We start from the raw sequence: 19915 nt of genomic DNA on the forward strand, positions 1-19915 counted from the left end.
TTTTCTAGTGATAAGGTGCTCTACCTAGGGACAAGATTGTCCCCAAAGTGGGCATCACGATCCACAAGGAGGCACACTATGAGCTATGTTCTTCAACTACAATTATTTGGTAGTAGGTGAATTTGAGTTTAAAATGGCAAAGATTAATTTGGAAAATTTTAAAAAAAATTTGAAAATAGAAGAAAAAGAGATGATTTGGGCGTTAGGAAGGGGCTGGAGCAGATCCTCCGCATTCCAAATTTAATTGGTTCAGCCAATTAGGACCAGCCGAGTAACCAAACTGCAGGAAATTGCCACAGTCGGGTCTACAGACGATCCTTTCCTATGTCTTGGGGATTACTTGATTCGAGTAATAATTTTTTATTATTATTATTACTTAAAAATGTATTATTATTATTATACCGACCCTTTTTATAATTAAGGAGGTCATATGATCTACTTCATCTCCAAATAGTTATTGTGAAATTTTTTTTTTAATAATTTGGGTGAATAAAAAATATTAATATTATTGTATATATATGTATATATGTATGCCGGCCTTATATCTCTCTGGCCACAGCTCAAACTTTGTAGTTTGGTAGGCAAACGGAGACGTGCCAAGTGGACTCCGACAACTACCTTTACCCCCCTGAAAACTCCTTTTTTGTCGTGACCTTGTCTCCAATCTCATTCCCTTCCAAACACTATTCTTAGCTCTTCACGTCCCACCCTTGTCCTCCTCTCCCATTCCTCACCTCTCTCTCCTTCTCTATTCATGCTATCAAAAACCATCCGTCTCCTCTTCATTAGAACAGCCACCATTACCCCTCGAAGGTAGCCGCGAAGCCGCCATGGCTGACCGCCCCGTGCCGTGGTCTCTTCAGCTGCTCACTCTCGGGTTCTCCCTTACAATATTACTGCATGCCACTTCGCATGCATCCGAGGCCGACGTCCTCCTCGCGTTCAAGAAGACTCTGTCGTCGGGCGGCGACGGCGATGCTTTACCTAACTGGGTCGATGGCACGAAGCCGTGCAATCAAAATGTTAGTCTGTGGACTGGTGTGAGATGTAACATTGATGGAGAAGTGCAAGGCTTGCAGCTTGAGAACATGACCCTCTCTGGAAACCTAAGCCTCGATTTGCTCGTCGGATTGCCTGGTCTACGCGCCTTGAGCGTCCAAAATAACAGCTTTGAGGGACCAGTACCGGACTTCACGAAGCTTGCGGCGATTAAGATGATATATTTGTCAAGGAACCGGTTCTCCGGTACGATACCGGATGACATGTTTGCAGGGATGCTGGGGCTGCGGAAGGTGTACTTGTCTCATAACGAGTTCACCGGGCCGATACCGGGGTCGCTGACGAGGCTGCAGAAGCTGCTTGATCTAGGGTTGGACTATAACCGGTTTGACGGGAAGATACCGGATCTCCGGCAACCAGGGCTGCTGATGGTGAATGTGTCATACAATAATCTGGAAGGGCCAATTCCAACGAGGCTTAGGCAGTTCAATGCAAATTTGTTTGCAGGTTAGTTTACCTTTCTCTCTTGTGGAATATTTCTACTTGAATGTGCCAGGGGATGGAAGAGATTAAGTGTTAGAAATTGATGATTTTGGCATGATTTGCTGTTTTTGATCTCTGATGCAAGTATTTGATCATTTAGATGAATGTCCATGGAAGTATTGGCAGAGTGAAGATGATTACATAAATTAAGGCCTTGAAATTTTTTTTTTTGTCATACATATAATATAGGTGCCTCAAATTTAGCATCACAATTTTGCTTCATTTATCTTCATTGCTAGCAAGTTGATCTAGTAGTCTAATTATATCTGGATTATAAATTTATAACCAAGTTTAAATATACCTCAGCTTCAATTTTGGTGTCCTTCAGAAGACTCTCTGAAGTCATGTTGAGTCACAGTCAAATTGAGTAATTAAAATTTTGTAAACAACTCACACAAGCTTAGTAGAAAAAGTTGATGATCAGCATTTGGTAGAATAAGTTCTTCTCTGAGGGCATACTTGTATGATAATTGGGAAGAAGATAACTCTGTATGTGTATAAAAGATACAAAGAAGTGTTTCTTCTTTCCTTATTACTTTTCCAGTTCATATCTGACTTTCTCTGGACTGTGAAGGCAACAAAAATCTCTGCGGTCCGCCACTCGATGTCCCCTGCAGTTCACCATCTTCATCAAGGAAGATCTCACCCACCCTGTTAGGTGCCATTATAGTGATAGCTATTGGTGTTTTACTGGCAATTGTTGGCCTGGTCATGGTCATACTAGGCCACCGACGCCGACAACAATACAAAGAGACGCAGCTGGGTCAGCCTCAATCCAGTAAATTCAAGATTCAAGCGAAAGACGATAAGCTTGAGGGCGGAGCATCAGAGCGGTATGGAGGTAGCAAGAAGGCTCCAAAGGAAGAACATGGGAAGCTAGTGTTTGTTAGGGAGGACAGACAAAGGTTTGAGATTGAGGACTTGCTCAGGGCTTCAGCTGAAGTGTTGGGGAGTGGAAACTTTGGGTCTTCCTACAAGGCTTCATTGTTTGATGGCCCCTCTGTTGTTGTAAAGAGGTTTAGAGAGATGAATGGGGTTGGAAGAGAAGACTTCCAAGAACATATGAGAAGAATGGGGAGATTGTCTCACCCAAATCTTTTGCCGTTGGTTGCGTATTTGTCCAAGAAGGAGGAGAAGCTGCTTGTAACTGATTATGTCCCTAATGGTAGCTTGGCACATATGCTACATGGTAGGTCCTTTTGCTTTCTCGAGTTTACATTTTGGCAGTAACATATGAGCATCTCATGCATGACAGAATTGAATCTTTTTATTTTCTCCTTGAATTGTTCACGTCAAATTCTTCAACATAATGAGCCTTGTCTATTCTTTCTATCCTTCCTCTTTTTCGCAGTTCTAAGTATCATAAGATCAACTCCATGAACATATAAGCACATTGATTCATCCAAAACTTTACATGATTTCACATAATAGTTGTGTGTTCATCATTCACATCACAAGTTTACTGCATCCAATGTCTGTAAGCAAACTACAGTTACATATAATTATTTTCAATATCACTTGTGTTCAAATGTTTTAGGTAACCGTGGCTCGAATCTTCCTCCTCTCGACTGGCCGACAAGACTAAAAGTAATCAGAGGAGTAGCAAGAGGCCTAGCTTACCTCTACGAAGAATTGCCGATGTTAACAGTACCCCATGGCCATCTCAAGTCCTCTAATGTGCTTCTCGATGACTCCTATGAGCCTCTGCTAATGGATTACGCCCTCGTGCCGCTGATGAACCAATCCCATGCTTCACAGGTCATGGTGGCCTACAAGTCCCCTGAGTGTGCTCAACATGGCAAACCATTCAAGAAGAGTGATGTATGGAGCCTTGGTATATTGATTCTTGAGGTGTTAACAGGTAAATTTCCAACTAATTATCTGAGACAAGGGAGGGCCGAAACAGACTTGGCAAGCTGGGTGAACTCAGTTGTTAGAGAAGAGTGGACTGGTGAAGTGTTTGATAAGGAGATGAAGAGGACTAAAAATGGAGAAGGGGAGATGTTAAAGATGTTGCAAGTTGGACTTGGCTGCTGTGAAGTAGATGTCGAGAAGAGGTGGGAGTTGAATGAAGCGGTCAGAAAGATTGAAGATTTGAAGGAAAAAGGGAGTGATGATGAGTACTCTTCATTCGCTAGCGAAGGCGAAGGAAGATTCTCATCAAAAGCAATGACTGAAGATGACTTCTCCTTCACAAAATAACATAAGAATTCTCCATGTTGGAGATAAGAGATATGAACACTCACATTACAAATTTGAAACACAAAGGGTGGTAGATTTGGTTAAAAAGCTCACGTTTGTCGTAGGTTTTGCGGGATTAAATTCTTCTTTTTTGCACAGATATTACCTTTCTGCTTCAATTTGTTGTTAGAGCAAAGATAGCAGATTGAAGGGGAGAGCCAGAATAAATCCAAAGACTTGGCTGGATTGTGTCAAATATCTCTACTCGCTAATTTGTTGTACTTCTAGTAAACTTTTAGATAAGCGATATATTTTAGAATAAAGTTTACTCTGTTACTCTACCTCTGCGTTGAGACCATACAAAGTTAGCATAATCCTAGTTTTTTTTGGATGTCTATATTCCATAAAGCAGAGGTGGTATGAGCTTATGATCAGTTTGCCATTAGAATGAGAAAACCATCCAACTCACTAAGCTGTTGATCATGTATTTCTTAAAAAATATCTATCAATCCAATTCGACTTCAGATCAAATGTTTTTAAAGTGCCAAAATATTCTTTATTCTATTAACAACTGAATTTATAATATAAATGACACACAATTAGTATACTCCCTATCTGTTTTCCCCTCTGTTTGGCAGATCATACTCTGACATAATAAAACTCTACAAACTTCCAACCAGATATTATGTGGGTCTGACAACTAATTCACCTAGACAAACCTTTTTCCAACTGTTTCTAACCGAAAGGCCATGCCATGTCATGTCATGTCATTGAGGGGCATCCGAGATCCATGCTATGCCCCACAAAAGAAGGAGATCAAAATAGTCATGGTGACATAATGGCGAGTTGGCAACATAGGAACTGCCTCCCTTCTCACACCTCTCTGGAAGGGAAGAGAGGAATCAAACAAGTAAAGAGTTTCAAAAGGTACAAAATTAACAAGAGAACACACAGAGAGAGAGAGAGAGAGAGAGAGAGAGAGAGAGAGGAGATATTACTAAGGTGATGTATGCAAGTGCACTGGAAAATTAAGGAAAGAATAGAGGAAAGAAGAAGATGAACCAGAAGGGGTTGCGAGCCGGCGCGGCGTTCCCGTCGGTGGTCGCCGTCGCTATCGACAAGGATAAAGTAAGCCAGGGTGCCTTGAAGTGGGCATTGGATCATATCATCTTCAAGGGCCAAACTGTATCACTCATCCATGTCCATGCAAAGGCTTGTAAGTGTCTTCTCTCTTCCATGTGTTATATATATACATATGAATGTGAAACAAAAGACAACCAGAAGATACTGTATAACAGTACTAACCTAGATTCTTCTTTGTTCATTGTCCCCTGGCTTGTGTAAATTTCTAGATATTAATTTGAAGTTATGTTGGATTTAAGAGAAACAGAAGCAGAAGGTGCTGAAGCAGGAGAGTCTTCATATTTTACATTCAGTTTATTAGTTATTGGATTAAGTTAACATATATCATATCTTTAATAATTATATACAATTACATACTTAAAATTATCGAAATCATGCATGCAAATGTTGTTCTACCCTCCGATTTTTATTTTTATTTTTACATGAATGCTATTCAAGTTACTTTCTGATAATTATAAATTAAAAATTGTCCTCATTTAAGAGCAGCTCATTTTTTTTTTATAAAAAAAAAAAAACTCTACTAACTATACCCTTCTCCTTATGATGAAATGCAGCAGGAAACCAAGAGGATGCTGCTAATGCCATGAGGGAGCTATTTATTCCCTTCAGATGCTTCTGCAAGAGGAAAGATGTGAGTCTCTATATTTTGGTAATTAAATTGGCATATATAATTAAGCATTAATCCATGGCCTTGGCCTTCGCCCTTGATACAAGATTAAGAAAAATTAGCAACTTAATTATCTGAAATAAAAAATGGTAAAGAAGGTGTACTGCAAGGATGTCGTACTCGAAGGCGTTGACGTAGCGAAGGCGATCATAGACTTCGTTTGGCAAGCCGCAATCGAAAAGCTTGTAGTCGCCGCGCCGTCCAGAGGATTTGCCAGGTAGAACCAGTAGCTCGTTGACATCTACGTCTAGCTTAGCTGATTCTTAATTCAGCTTTTCTTAATAATTTCTTCTTGGAAGGTCGTTGAAGGCCACCGATGTTGCTACGAGTATTTCCAAATGTGCACCTGACTTTTGCACTGTCTATATCATCTCCAAAGGTAAGCTGTCTTCCCTGAGAAACGCCGCCAGACCGACGACGTCCCCGCCGGCGGCCTTCCGGCCTCAAATCCAGAACCAGTCAAGCCTCCGATCTGCCTCGCTAGGACAACGCTTCAATGCAACCAAAGGCATCTCTCTCTCTCTCTCTCCCTCTACCTCTTCATTTCTGATACAATTATCAACTAATCCCCTCAACTCTACCTCATCACAAGATCTTCCATTGCCAGGTGAAGCTGCACAGGAGACTCTCAATCTACTTGCGGAGAGGGATTCAGTCAAGTAATGCTCTACTTGCAGATATGTCTGACAGATTTTGAACCCAAAATGTCTGCTCTAATATCAGGATAATAATTGTAAAAACTTAAGTCGTTAAAAGGTTTTGCTTTTGTTTTTTGAGTTAAATTAATTACAAATGCAAAAATAACTTTAATGTCCTTGGTTAAAGCGAAAGGGAGTGCATTTTTATTTCCTTAGTTGCTGCTAAGATAAAGTTAACTCAAGCATTTTTTAGAGATCAATACTAAAAAATATGTTAAGGGCCGAATAAATATCTTTTATAGTAGGGATAAAAAAAGATTAATTGGTCCAATATACGGTGAACTTACATGCATGCTTGAAATCTACGTTGAATAGGTCACCTTTTGGCAGGGGATCGACACGCTTTGCAACGCCAAAAAGGATTAATGGAGATAAGATGGCAGAAAGTGATATGCCATCTGTGAGTCTGGACAATGGAAGTAGGGATGGCAGCTTCCACCAGAAGTTGTCAGATATCTTTGATCACAGCTTAGATATGGTGCAGTCTCCAGGCAACTCAGCAATGGATGCCTTCATTCCCACTTCCTATGAGAGCTTCTCATCTGAAGCTGCTGCCATGGTATGTGCACACATATACATGTATTCACATGGGATAAATTCTCAAGCATGACTTTTTAAGTCGCCAATTATTTTATAAACTTGAATGGTTAAAAAAATAGTAATTTTTATATTTAATAGAGATAATACTTATATCTAGATTTTTTTTTTGAACTATTGTTGATTTATTTTATGTAAACCTCTACTCGTTTGTCTTTCGAGATTTTCATATAAACCTCTAACACTATTTTAGGTAATGAATCAACTATGTATATTATAACTTTACGACGACCCCCTAGTTCAAATATTACTATACTTAATTTCTTCTATTAAGCTAACTAGTATATATATATATGGACTCTAAATTACAGGAAGACATGGAAGCAGAGATGAGGAGGCTGCAGTTAGAGCTGAAGCAGACTATGGACATGTACAGCAACGCATGCAGAGAAGCACTAGCAGCTAAACAGAAGGTAATATATATATATATATATATATAGCACTAATCCTTAAAACTTCTCTTAAGTAAATTTATATGTTCTGGATCCGTTGGAGGCGATGGAGCTGAATAGAATGAGAATGGAGGAAGAGAGGAGGGTGGAAGAAGCTCGAATGGCAGAAGAAGCCGCCCTAGCAATGGCGGAGGAGGAGAGGGCAAAGTGCATGGCAGCAATGGAGGCAGCCGAAGAGTCCAAGAGGGTAGCAGAAGTGGAAGCCGAGAAACGAATGGATGCAGAGGAGAAGGCAGTGCAAGAAGCCGAGGAGAAGAAGAGAGCATTGCATGCTTTGGCACTGCAAGCAGACGTGAGGTATAGGAGATACGCGATAGAGGAGATAGAGGCAGCCACGGATCACTTCGCCGAGAGAAGAAAGATAGGGGAAGGTGGGTACGGACCGGTGTACAGATGTCTGCTGCATCACACGCCGGTCGCCGTTAAGGTTCTCCGTCACGACGTCGCTGAAGGGAGGTCTCAGTTTCAACACGAGGTATCAAACTCAAAATTTTTTAATTAGATTATTTACTTCACAAGAGCATAATAACTATTTCTATATATTAATTTCACAGGTTGAGATGCTAAGCCGCATTCGGCATCCAAACATGATTCTCTTACTTGGCGCCTGCCCAGAGTACGGCTGCCTCGTCTACGAGTACATGGCCAACGGCAGCTTGGAAGACCGTCTCTTCCGGCGAGGGAACACGCCGCCCATCCCTTGGCAGCACCGCTTCCGCATCGCCGCCGAGATCGCCACCGGCCTCCTCTTCCTCCACCAGACAAAGCCGGCCCCGGTCGTCCACCGCGACCTCAACCCAGCAAACATCCTACTGGATCGGAACTATGTCAGCAAGGTAAGCGACGTCGGCCTCGCCCAGTACTGTACGACCTCTTCCTCCACCGCCGCCGCCGCCGACGGAACGTCGTGCTACGTCGATCCGGAGTACCACAAGTCCGGCATGCTCGGGACAAAATCCGACGTGTACTCTCTCGGGATCATGCTGCTGCAGCTGATCACCGGGATGCCGCCGGCGGGGATAAAGCAGCGGATGGAGAAGGCTATCGAGGCGGGGATGTTCGAGGAGATGTTGGACCCGACGGTGGCCGACTGGCCGGTGGAGGAAACCCTGCGGTTTGCGCGGGTGTCACTCAGGTGTGCGGAGCTACACCCGGCCGACCGGCCGGACCTGGGCACCGTCGTGCTGCCGGAGCTGAACAGATTGAGAGAGGCTGCGGAGGAAAATATGGAGCACTGCGCCGCGTGGGGTCGACTCTATAACATGCCGATGCATCCCCCAGGTATGTTGTATTTATAGTTTTCTAGCCAATGTCAATCAAAATCACAACGTTTTTACTTTCATTATTATTCACATTTCACATCACATGAATATTTATCTTTTAATATCTGAAAAATATTCTGGACTAATTTTGAAAATAAAATAAATAAATAAAAAATACTTCGAATACTCTCTATTTGACTTTAAAATTTAGATCAGTCATTTTAGATAAAATACAGGAGTAGAATAATAAATATTCATATGGCATGGTGCGAATAATAATAAATAATTATTTTTATAACAACTAAATTATAAAATTATTTATTTTTGTGAAATTTCTATACAAAATATTCTAAAAAGAAACAATATAAAAGCCAAAAGTTGATAGTTAGAACTATAAAAGAGTTAAATAATAACACAAATAAAAATTCAAAGAGATGCTCTAAATTCTAACCTAACTTTTTATTTCCAAATATTAAGGAGGAAATTGACAAGACTAAGATTGCTTAGGTACATAATAATATTGTCTTAGGGTATTGTATATTAGCAGCAGTAAGTCATTTGTCAGTGTTAGAATGTAACATCTTGTGCAAAATTTGGAGTAAGCACTCAACATCCATTAAAACAAACAAATGTATGACAAAGAAGATTGATCATCTCCAATTCTTCTTCTTCTTCTTTTCCACCAAGGATATTATGAGATATGATATCTCAAGAAATTGGAGAAGCCAAAATCAGATGCATACTCCTTTCCTCGAGGTAAAGTTTTGAGAATACTCGCAGGAAGATCATTTCCCTGTAAGAAGAACACTCTTTTGAGTCAGCTCTGCACGACCAAATAGAAGTGAGTGAAAACTTAACTATATCCTATCACACATACTCAAGAAGAGAATATAGGATGGTGTATAATGGCAAAGCAGATGTTACTGTACAAAAACAATGTTAAATGGCATGGGATCCCTATTGCAGTCAATCTACAGATGGAATCAAGGAGGAGAGAAACGCATTACGCATGCTTCTACTTTCTTCATTCCAAACTTTTCGGTTTGGCGAATATATATTATGATTTTTTATTCTTACCAACTACTGTTAAAGACTTCTGAATTGAGACTCGACATTGAGATCCGAAAATGAAGCCTGACCCAACTCCTTTCTTCATTTCAATCTTTCTCTCAATCTTATACCATTATTGTTTTGAAGTTCAAAGTTATACATATCAGTTGCGGAGTGTAAGATGGATGCAATTTGGGTGACGTGGGTAAATAAACATGTCAGTACTATTCACGTCAATAAGATTGAACGTGGTCCATCCAAGGAAAGAAGAAGAAAAGAAAAGACCTTGGATCGATGCTAATTGTTCTTCTAACTGGATGACTAAGTTGTAACTATTAAATCGAGCAATAATTGATGAAAAATGTTATGTGTGAAGAGGATAAGCTATTTGTATTATCTTTGGCTAAATTATATATATATATAATTCTGCCTTTTAAACTATGACTTAGTATTGCTTAAAATCAATGGAAGAGACGAGGTTTTGATCTCCTCTTCTTATGTTGTTACACTTCTTTTGTTATATCTTACTGAGAGATCTCATGGAATAATACAAAACAAATGTATAATAAGAAGCATATTATATTAATAATATTGGTTAGATGTGTTGCTTAATAAATAATAAATTAGTCATGGCCTGATGAGGTATTTAAATATTATTTGGCTGTGACCTTTTCTTGAGTGACATGGAATACAATGATTGGAGAATACTTAAAAATAATCTTTACTTAAAACTTTTCAAATAGTATAATTCTCAATATATTCTTCAAATTATTGTAATTGCCATGGAAATACTTATCTATCTAAAATTTTTTCTTATATAGACTACGAGAGTGGTAGGTTAATCATAAGTCGAACATTTGCTAAATATAAAAATTATCTCTCCCTGATATATATATATATATATATATATATAAAAGTTGAACACAATAAAAATAAACTTCACAAATCTAACTAATTATAAATTAAATTAATAAAATACTATTTTGGCATTTATAAAATGGTTTAAAAGTTTTGCAATCTTACTTAGATATTTGCTATACAATAAGATTTGATGTCAAATATTTTATTCTAAACTTTTTTTTTAAAAAAAAGAGCAATTTATATTTTACAGAGGAGACAAACATTTCAGTGGTAATTATAATATTTTAAAAGTTCTGGGTGCCAATTATGTGGAAAAAAGAACTCCAAAAAAAGTCTTGCTCATCTAATGACAAATAAAAGTTGGTTTTATTCTTTCAGATGCTCCTAAGATTCAACAGGGGTATTTTTGCCATTATAGAGTAATTTCTCTGTCACCTTTAGTCAGTAAATAGTTCATGGAAATGACATGAGGGGGGACTTCTCTATTCAATTCTTTGTGAATGGTGATTAAGACTAACTATGCGACAAATATGCATTAATTACATTCCTTAATTGTATTCATTTATGAAAAGAAAGCCACCTATGGTTCTCATTAAATTGAACTCTTCCTCCAATGTCTACATTCTTTAGTAAATTTGTACTTGATAAATGGGATAGCTCACTCCTCATGAGAGTTAATTGAGAGATTACAAGTTAACTTAATGCTCATTTATTTTCTTTAATGCACAAGAAAATATACTAATTATATAGTTGATAGGGTAATGGCAAAGAGTCTTCTATCCTCTTTAATTTTATATTAATTTGGCTCAAAAATAAGAACTTTGTAAATAATTTTTTCGCTTAATTTGGGAATAAATGAATATTATTTTAAGAGAGAATCAAACACAATAAATTTGAATTCTTATTATAAGAAAAATAATTTAAAATAAATATGCTATGATGTTAATTCTCACGAAAACTAATTTGTCGTTAGCGATCATCTAGAATTATTATATTATCCTCTCACTAATAAGTAATGCTTATATATATCCGACAAGAGCCGAAGGAAAAGCATAATATATATATATATACACCGATTAAATTACTAAAATTATTTTAGAAATTTTCTCACCTAAACTATTTTTAGTATTCTAACATAATATTTCTACCTTTTCATATGAAAATTATTATATGAAAAAGAAAAGGGTTGTTTTTTCGCCAAAGAAAAAAGAGGTCTTGTTACGTAATACTCAAAAGTTGGGGGTGTTAATCGGAAAATAAGTGTAGGGTGTTATATGAAAACTCCATCCGTTTTTTTTAGTCCCTGTAACTCATTTCCAGATGTGCTTATATTCTTCCCCAATCCCACCGAGCCTAGTGAGAGAAAAGAGTGTAGAGAGAGAAGCAGAAAGAGAGAAGAAGAAGAGGCGCCTTCCTCTTCCCCTCTCTCTCTCTCTCTCTCTCTCTCTCTCTCTCTCTCTCTCTCTCTCTCTCTCCCCTTACCTTCCAAATATGGAATTGAGGATTATAAGTACGTACAAATAGCAAGAATTTAGTCCCATCTCACATCTCTGTCTCTTCCTTCTACTATCTCCTCCCGAGAGAGAGAGAGAGAGAGAAGAAGAAGAGAGGAGGGAAAAATGTTGCGATACCTCGAATCCAGCTCTCCCAAAATCTCGGTGAGCACCGATGCCGTATCCAAGGAGCGGAAGGCGACCACCTCCTTCCTCAAGCTCGCGCTTTTCGGCGGCTCCGGACCCTGCGAGCCGGCGAGAGCGCCCCGAAGCTTCGACGCCGGGGCCGTCGGCCTCGGGATCGTCCTCGCCCTGGACTCCGGCGACGATGCCGGCGTAGCGGTGGTGGCGAAGCGGATCGCGATCAAGAGGCCGAGGGCGAAGGAGGAGATGGAGAGGTCAGAGAGCTACACGTGCGTGATATCGCACGTGGGGGGGAAGAAGGTGAAGAAGCGGGTCTACTTCGGCGACGGCGCCGAGGGGTTCAGGGCCAGTGGCGAGTTCGTCGAGGCGCCGAAGCCGGCGGCGAGTCAGCTCGCGACGCAGTATTTGCCTGCTGATTTCCTGCGCAACTGCTACCTCTGTGAGAAGGACCTCGATGGGCTGGACATCTACATGTACAGGTATAGAATCTACTTCTTGGTTTGCTCCCATTCGGTACTGCAAACGAGTGGCTTATTATATTTTATTTGTTTGTTTTTGGTATTTCTCCATTTCTTGCATCATCATGCTTTGACTTTTTCTTTCTTTTCTTTTCTTTTCTTTTTTCCTTCCTTTTTTCTTCGATGATATTGGTGATCTTCTCTTTTGTCCATTATTTTTATTTTTTATAAGTTTATATTATTCTATCTGCTGTAAATATCTGTTTCGTCTATAACGAAAATTATTATTTTTAATCTCCACTGCTTTGCTTTCACTGCTGATGAAGACATCCATGCATGCATAATATATAATATGTATGCATGCATATATGCATGTGGAATATATTCATATATATATATATATAGGTGGCTCCATAATCTGGAGATACGGTTGTGCATACTTTGGTTTTGCTTTCACGTTGGCTTCCTCTTTTTTTTTTTTCTCTTTTCATCTGTATATATATATATATATATGCTTGGTTTTAAATTCAGTGAGTTTGTTTTTCCGATACCTTTTTTTTTTCTTTTCTTTTTGTGTGTTATTGGGAACTCAAGGTAATAGACATGGAAATTATAATGGAGTACGCTGGGGCTTTTGGAGTGCTTTATATCACTGTCCTGCAGTATCATGGAAATTATAATTAGATCTTCATTCTTGATCTTGGCCTGGGAATTACCAGTGATGAAAGCTGACAGCTCGTTTGAGTTTTTCAGGTTTAATCAACCTAATTCTTATATTTGCTTGCTCTTGTTGAGATGATCGCGTAGTGATAGAGTTATGAGATTGCTTATTTGGTAAGTCATTTGCGACAAATTATGTCGTACATAAGCTATTTACATGGACAAAGATTTCGTAGCAAATCTGGCCTAGAAAGATGTAAATCTAACAGCATTGATTGGCAGAGGAACTCTTCTCTGATTTAATATTTTGGAGCTGTTGTCGGGATTCACATAACTTCTTCGTAGTTCCTTTTTAGCGTATCCAACAGTATCAACCAAATCTTCCGATTTCCCATATCTGGCAGCATGTTTCGAGTATCGAGTGGAGTTCAAATGTGGCGTAGATTTGTCGTTTTTGGGTCTCAATTGAGAAGGCTGCATAATCAAATTATAGGAACCGATTTGAACATTCGACATTGTCTTCTATTTGCTCACAAGAATTAAGTGGTTCACATAATTTGAGTTCTACTTAGGATAATGATACTATTCGACCTTTTAGAGTGAGAAGGGCCAGAGTAGGAAGGTTTTGCATTTGTCTCATCCCGAGCCACCCTCAAATGTCACAGAGACATAGCCAAGCCAAACAAATTTGTGTTAAGTCTGAGTCCAATTGAAACTTGTTAGTAGTTTGTAAATGAAAAACGGGGTTACCTTTGTAATCTGTTCTCATAATATTTGTGAATTGCTCATTCATAAAAAATATTAATGCACTTTTTCGCATCGTGACTTTGGCCCTCCCCTGCTGAATAATTCTGAAACCATCCAATACTCTTAAGATTTAATGCCACTATCTGTCGTATACTTCATGTCATGATCTATTTATTTGTTTATTTATTATTTGAACAATTTTGAAGATGTCAATGACAAAGACGCTATTGAGGTCTTGACCACTTCCTGAAGGTCCTAAAGTAGTACTGTCTGACGAAACAAATTAGTAAATGTTTCTTTTTGTGTTACAGCAAATTGAAGAAGTTCATATTCTGAGCAGAAAACCTCTATCATCCCCATTAAACGAGTATGATGTGTTCAGTGATAGCTTATTTTTTAAATTGTTCAAAAGTGAATTTGTAGTCGTTGCATACTTGTCTATATTTAATCGGGTTTGACTTCATCTTCCTTTCCCTAAGTTGAGATTTGGATTTCTATCTATGGCCATACTTGTTAATTCAATCTTTTACGGTGCAACTCTGGTTTGGATGCAATTTCTTCAGGCTTTTCTGTTTTTTTAGGGGCAGCACAAAAATGGCTTTCTAACCAGTTTCCTGAGAGACATTTTCCTTTAAATCTTAATCAGTTTTCCCTTTATGAGAAAGATTTCTCGCTATGATTTACCTGGTAGGTCAGATTCCTGTTTTAAGTTGGATATGTAATGAAGAATCCACTTCTGTTTCTCGAACCTGATCCAGTTTAGTTTCCCTTTTTAGGAAGTATTCATGACTTGGTTGTCTGTCCTTCTTAACTATGGTGTTGTGACAGTGCTTTCATTTTTCTTGTGTACTACTAACTATCAACTTGTGCAACTGCTAATTCTCATTTCTACCTACTGTATTAGAAATTGAAAGCATTACTTTTTAAACATTTAGATTCTCTCATTACTAGAATAAAGAAGCATAAATTGCAATTAAACAGTACTGTATTTATAAGAGAGTTGTCTCTTTTTTTTTCTTTTTTCTTTTTGAGAATGTGCATTCGGATGTTACCCCATAAATTATATTGATTTTTGTTTATCTTTGTTCATTGATTGTTGCTTTTAACTATCAATGCTATTTTCCTTTGCCAAATGCTGTAACATTGAATAGTTCTCTTGTTGAAAATTTTATATCTGTTCCTTCAGATGATTGTTTAACTCTATCTGAACCTTCTTGTTTGTCAATCTCCTTAATTTTGCAGGGGAGAGAGAGCTTTCTGTAGTGCTGAATGCAGAGAGCAGCAGATGCTGACTGATAAGTACTGGGAGAATTGTGGATCTGAAGCAATGGAGTCACCCTGTTCTGGCCTCTGCTTTGCTGCTGGTGTTGCTGCGGCATAGCTTATTAGAATGAACTAAATTCAAAGAAATAAAAATTTAAAAGTTTTACAAATTAAAAGAAGTGGGGATATTAATGGTGAATTACTGTTATTGCTGGTATAATATAAGCTCATATAGAAAAATGAAGAGGTTAGTGTCCTGCCCAATTTTCTGATTAATCTTATCTTTAAAAGAAAGACTCTCAAGAGAGGATGTAAGACATGGGACTTTAAAATACCAATAAAACAGGGAAAACATTTAGTTTGGGACTTCATATATTCTGCAATTTGTTAGCATGTTTATTTGTTCTTCTTGCTATATTCTATTTCTCTATGCATCAAGACATGCCCCCTTTCTTTTATTGGAAGAAAGGCATTCTCCTTCAGTACATGCTCAGGATTGAGGATGCTACAAATAAGTAGCACTTACGTCGAAGCACTGAAGGCTTGCCAAAGTCATATGGAGATCTTTGACTTCTCTTTTTGCTCAGGTATATTATTTGAACTTGCATAGTCTCCATATTTGAGAGATTCGTTCCATATATATGCCTCTTTTGTTCTTTTTCCTTTTCATTTTGTGAGAAATGATGAAGTATACGTTGAAAGAGTGAATTTCTTACTGACTGCTTATAATCCATATTGTATCTTAATAAGTGCTATAGCTTATAGCTTTATAATGAAGCAACATTCTGCTATAACTGATGAATTTCTTGCGTGGAGTAATTTATCATGATTATTGCATAGATTGGAGTTCTGTACTATGACTAACTATAGATTGATTACTTGCTGAGTAAACTGGATTTTGAGCATTGGCAGGAACAAGCATAAAGTATCCATATTGGCTTGGATAATTCAATGCTAGATGGTCCTTGCAGTTATTCTCAATGTTAAATTTTCTTATTCTTCTGTTGAAATCACTGTACAGGTGTTTACTTGGACTTCTAGTATTAGATCTTCTTAGTTTTGTCCCCATGATTTCATATTTCTAGGATTCAATTATTACAGATGAGAACTACTGGTACCTTTCATGTATGAATACTTGTTATTGCAGCATAGTTTGGCAGGGTTTAAGCATAGCCCAGGCCCTCATTTGTTCATATCTAGATTGACCCAAGTAGCAAATAAGAGGCCTATGCCCAGTCCAAGCCCAAGTCAGTTTATTATATCATAGTATCATATCTCAATCATCATAGCAATTTTAAACTCATTTTCATTTTTATACATACAAATTTTCTCTCTTTCTTTTTCTTCTTTTTTTATTTATTTTTATTTGGTGGAATACAGATTTCTTTTCTTTTCACACTCTTCACTACATTATTATGTGTTCATTTCCATTTATACATTGTTTTTTTTAAAACTATTTTTAATTCAATGACCAATTTTCTTTTCTAAAATACTAAAAATACTATCCTTACTATCCTTATATTTGTCATTTGAACTTTTAAAACGATAATATATTTTTTTATAATTTAATGAAAGAATACTAGGTCGATGGTTTTTCTATGAGATTATAAGACTGTTGACTAATTAATAGGTTGGCTAACATTTTCTAATATATAAGTTTTGACATTTGGAGGCTAATATGTTCTATATTTTTTTTTGTAGATATTAATTTTACTAATTTATATATATTTGACGTGCAAGATTTTTTTTTCTTAAAACTCTTAATATTTTTATATTAATTATCTCTAAATAAAATATTATAATTTATTTAATTAAAATTTGATTTATTATTGAAAAATTATTTGTATTCGTTTAGGTAGAATATAGTTTAAAATTTTGCTATCTGAATATAAATTAAGCCAACGGAGGCACTGATGGATAATATTATCCTATTCCCCCACATCCAGAAGCCACCGTCCACAGGATCTAAAACTAGTAAAATTATGATCGAATTCGAATCGGATAAACTAAAACAGTGGCTGGTTCATTTGCCACAGGTAAAGCCCACTAGAGCTTTGACGGCTGAAAAAATCAACGTGGTATTTGAATGTTACCGCGAACTCGTCCACATTCATTATGTTCTTTTAAACTCTCTTCAACGTCTCGCAGTTTTCAAATTTCTGAACATTTCAAAGTTACGAGATCCCGTCCCGATTCGATGTAACTCAAAATCCAGGATCCACGTTCACAAAAGGCCACCGAATCCCCGAATGAAAAGACGAAAATGCCCTTATTTTGGACACGCGAGCGCTGAAGAAGGGAAGACTTTCTTGTCATTTCGTCCCGAGATGCGCATCAATGTCCATGATGCCATATGCCTACGTGGCATCCCGCTTCCGTACCGTAGCCATATATATATATATTATAAGAGCCGAAATCGTCTCTCCCCCATCACCAACCAGAAGCCCCAAAATTTGGAGATAACTTTGGGGGGGGGGGCTCTTTTGGCAAAACTTCCTCTCCTCGCCTCCAAAATTTTCCTTTCTATTTGCTTTAAAGGTTCGGTTTGCATTTGCAAAGACTGGCTCACGGGCTCATGCATTATGCATATGCTTCCATTTCGTTTATTTTTTTGGTTAATTTCTTGGAATAATGCAGGAAGTACCAAAAATGGTGATGTGGGTCTTCGCATACGGATCGTTGGTGTGGAACCCGGGATTCGACTTCGATGAGAGGATCATTGGGTTCATCAAGGACTATAGGCGTGTTTTCGATCTTGGTAAGTTCTTTTTCTTCTTTTTTTTTTTGGGTGAAGATTGATGAAGAAAAGTATAGTCTTGATGTTAAATGGTTGGATTGTAACACTGGGTATGCTTGGATTTTGTTTCTTTAGCTTGCATAGATCATAGAGGGACACCGGAGAATCCCGCTCGAACTTGCACATTGGAGGCGAAGAAGGGAGCAATCTGTGTAAGTTATTACATACATTTTGCAAGACATTGCGTATATATAGTTTCGATTTTACATGGATAGATAGGGGGAGATATTAATGTATTCCAATTTGTAAAACGACAACTTTGGTGTTCTTCTTATGAACTAATGCATACATCATGATTCTGAAAGGATTATTTTCCCTCTTTTCTTTACCTATTAATTACCAAATTGAATTTTTTTACATTGTTCTCGGTTCTTCTTTATAGTTAATATGCAGTTGAAATGATGATCTGCATCTACTGGGTCTATTCTTCGCATATTTGAGATGAGTTAGGAAAGATGTAGAACTTTAAAATATAGCTTTTGTGTTTGTTATTTTTATCTGTATACTTCTTTTAACAAGATCAAATTACTTTCCAGTGGGGTGCGGCATATTGCGTTAGAGGAGACAAAGAAAAGGAAAGAAAAGCAATGGAGGTACTTTCAATATTTTTTTTTTCCATTTCAATGGATTGTTACTTGAGCTCACACATTGTTGCAAATTATTGATGAATTTTCTTGTCTGCAGTATTTGGAGAGAAGAGAGTGCGAATATGATAGTAAAACTATTGTGGACTTTTACAAGGTGAGAAGGAAGTTGGTTGTTGTTGGTCTCTCAAGCATTTCTTCATTGGTGTTGTATTATTTTCTCAATGTTCTCATTTTCTCTATCTCTTTGCTTTTCTTCTCATGTTTTATTCAGGAAGGAGATATTCTTGAGCCGGCTGTGACAGGAGTTTTTGTGTAAGATGTCCTACTTTGCAAGCTAAAATTATACATTTTGACACTAATGTGCATCCCATCATTAAAGCCTTTATTAAGCTACTCTGCTTAAAATTTGTGTTCTTAGAATAATGATCTATAATTACTCTACAGATTCACATCCACCCCAGATAAAGTAGCTAACAAGTACTACCTTGGTCCAGCTTCCTTGGATGAAATGGCAATGTAAGTAGAAGAATAATATATGACCTTCATAGTTAATTCCTTTTCCTTTTTCTAGCTTGTTGCTGCATCTCATTGTTTCCTAGTTATTTGATAAAAGAATTTTCTTATATATTGCAGACAAATTGCTACCGCTCGTGGTCCTTGTGGAAACAATAGGGATTATCTATTTCTTTTAGAGAAGGCATTGTCAAATATAGGTGAGGTTCTGTTATGAGTAATCTTACATCAGCTAAAGACATCATTCAATAAATTGAAATAACTGGATAGGAGCTAATATCATTTCTCAAATGGTGCAATTGAATGATTGACATAAACAACTCTCATGATAATGTAATTGCAAAAGGTGAACTTGTTTTCTTTAAAGCAAAGGACAGATTTTTATAGCAGATAAATTGATGATACTGAGAAAAAAATTGCAGGTCATGAAGATGGTTATGTGATAGAGCTTGCAAATGAGGTGAGAAAGGTTCTTGAGAGTTTAACAAAAGAAAAGGCGGCACCAACAGATATTTCTCGCAATTCCTATATGTCTTTTGCGCATCTTGCTGTTGCGGCGGACTCATGAAGATTTTGAGGCTATATTCAACTGGAACAGGCTATCTCTGTTCTCATTGTTTTGTTTGACTCATCCTCATTTGAAGCCCTTGGAGGCTTGGAGATGTTTCTCAATTGCTAATGTTATTTTCTCCCCTCCTTTTCTAACAATGGAGGAATGTAAGAGACTGATCTCATGCTGATTGATTTAAAAATGTCCGTTGGATTATACGTTCTAAGTGAGAACACCAATATTTTTCGAG

At 37.6% G+C, this 19915-nt stretch overlaps 4 protein-coding genes across 4 annotated transcripts; all 4 read left to right on the plus strand.

The window, feature by feature from the left end:
- The first annotated feature begins 700 nt into the window (after window positions 1–700).
- On the plus strand, window positions 701–3951 carry LOC140793748 (pollen receptor-like kinase 4). The gene is made up of 3 exons (XM_073145425.1): window positions 701–1506; window positions 2117–2731; window positions 3080–3951. Exons 1-3 carry the CDS (start codon window positions 831–833, stop codon window positions 3742–3744), a joined length of 1956 nt encoding a protein of 651 aa, XP_073001526.1. The 5' UTR covers window positions 701–830; the 3' UTR covers window positions 3745–3951.
- An 828-nt stretch (window positions 3952–4779) lies between these two features.
- Window positions 4780–8578, plus strand: LOC140793675 (U-box domain-containing protein 51-like). Its single transcript, XM_073145320.1, has 10 exons — window positions 4780–4935; window positions 5005–5020; window positions 5421–5497; window positions 5632–5750; window positions 5833–6041; window positions 6141–6192; window positions 6562–6790; window positions 7140–7241; window positions 7324–7755; window positions 7835–8578. The coding sequence occupies exons 1-10, from the start codon at window positions 4780–4782 to the stop codon at window positions 8576–8578; spliced, it is 2136 nt and encodes a 711-aa protein (XP_073001421.1).
- A 3197-nt stretch (window positions 8579–11775) lies between these two features.
- On the plus strand, window positions 11776–15589 carry LOC140794421 (FCS-Like Zinc finger 14-like). Its single transcript, XM_073146438.1, has 2 exons — window positions 11776–12569; window positions 15198–15589. Exons 1-2 carry the CDS (start codon window positions 12073–12075, stop codon window positions 15334–15336), a joined length of 636 nt encoding a protein of 211 aa, XP_073002539.1. The 5' UTR covers window positions 11776–12072; the 3' UTR covers window positions 15337–15589.
- Window positions 15590–17636: 2047 nt separating this feature from the next.
- LOC140793898 (gamma-glutamylcyclotransferase 2-2-like) lies at window positions 17637–19883 on the plus strand. The gene is made up of 9 exons (XM_073145667.1): window positions 17637–17756; window positions 17856–17976; window positions 18091–18167; window positions 18552–18608; window positions 18700–18756; window positions 18874–18914; window positions 19047–19118; window positions 19236–19315; window positions 19538–19883. The coding sequence occupies exons 2-9, from the start codon at window positions 17868–17870 to the stop codon at window positions 19681–19683; spliced, it is 639 nt and encodes a 212-aa protein (XP_073001768.1). The 5' UTR covers window positions 17637–17756; window positions 17856–17867; the 3' UTR covers window positions 19684–19883.
- Window positions 19884–19915: the final 32 nt, after the last annotated feature.

The sequence above is a fragment of the Typha latifolia genome, chromosome 8 (assembly GCF_019914945.1).
Source record: "Typha latifolia isolate L0001 chromosome 8, TyphaL0001v2, whole genome shotgun sequence".
Lineage (NCBI taxonomy): Eukaryota > Viridiplantae > Streptophyta > Magnoliopsida > Poales > Typhaceae > Typha > Typha latifolia.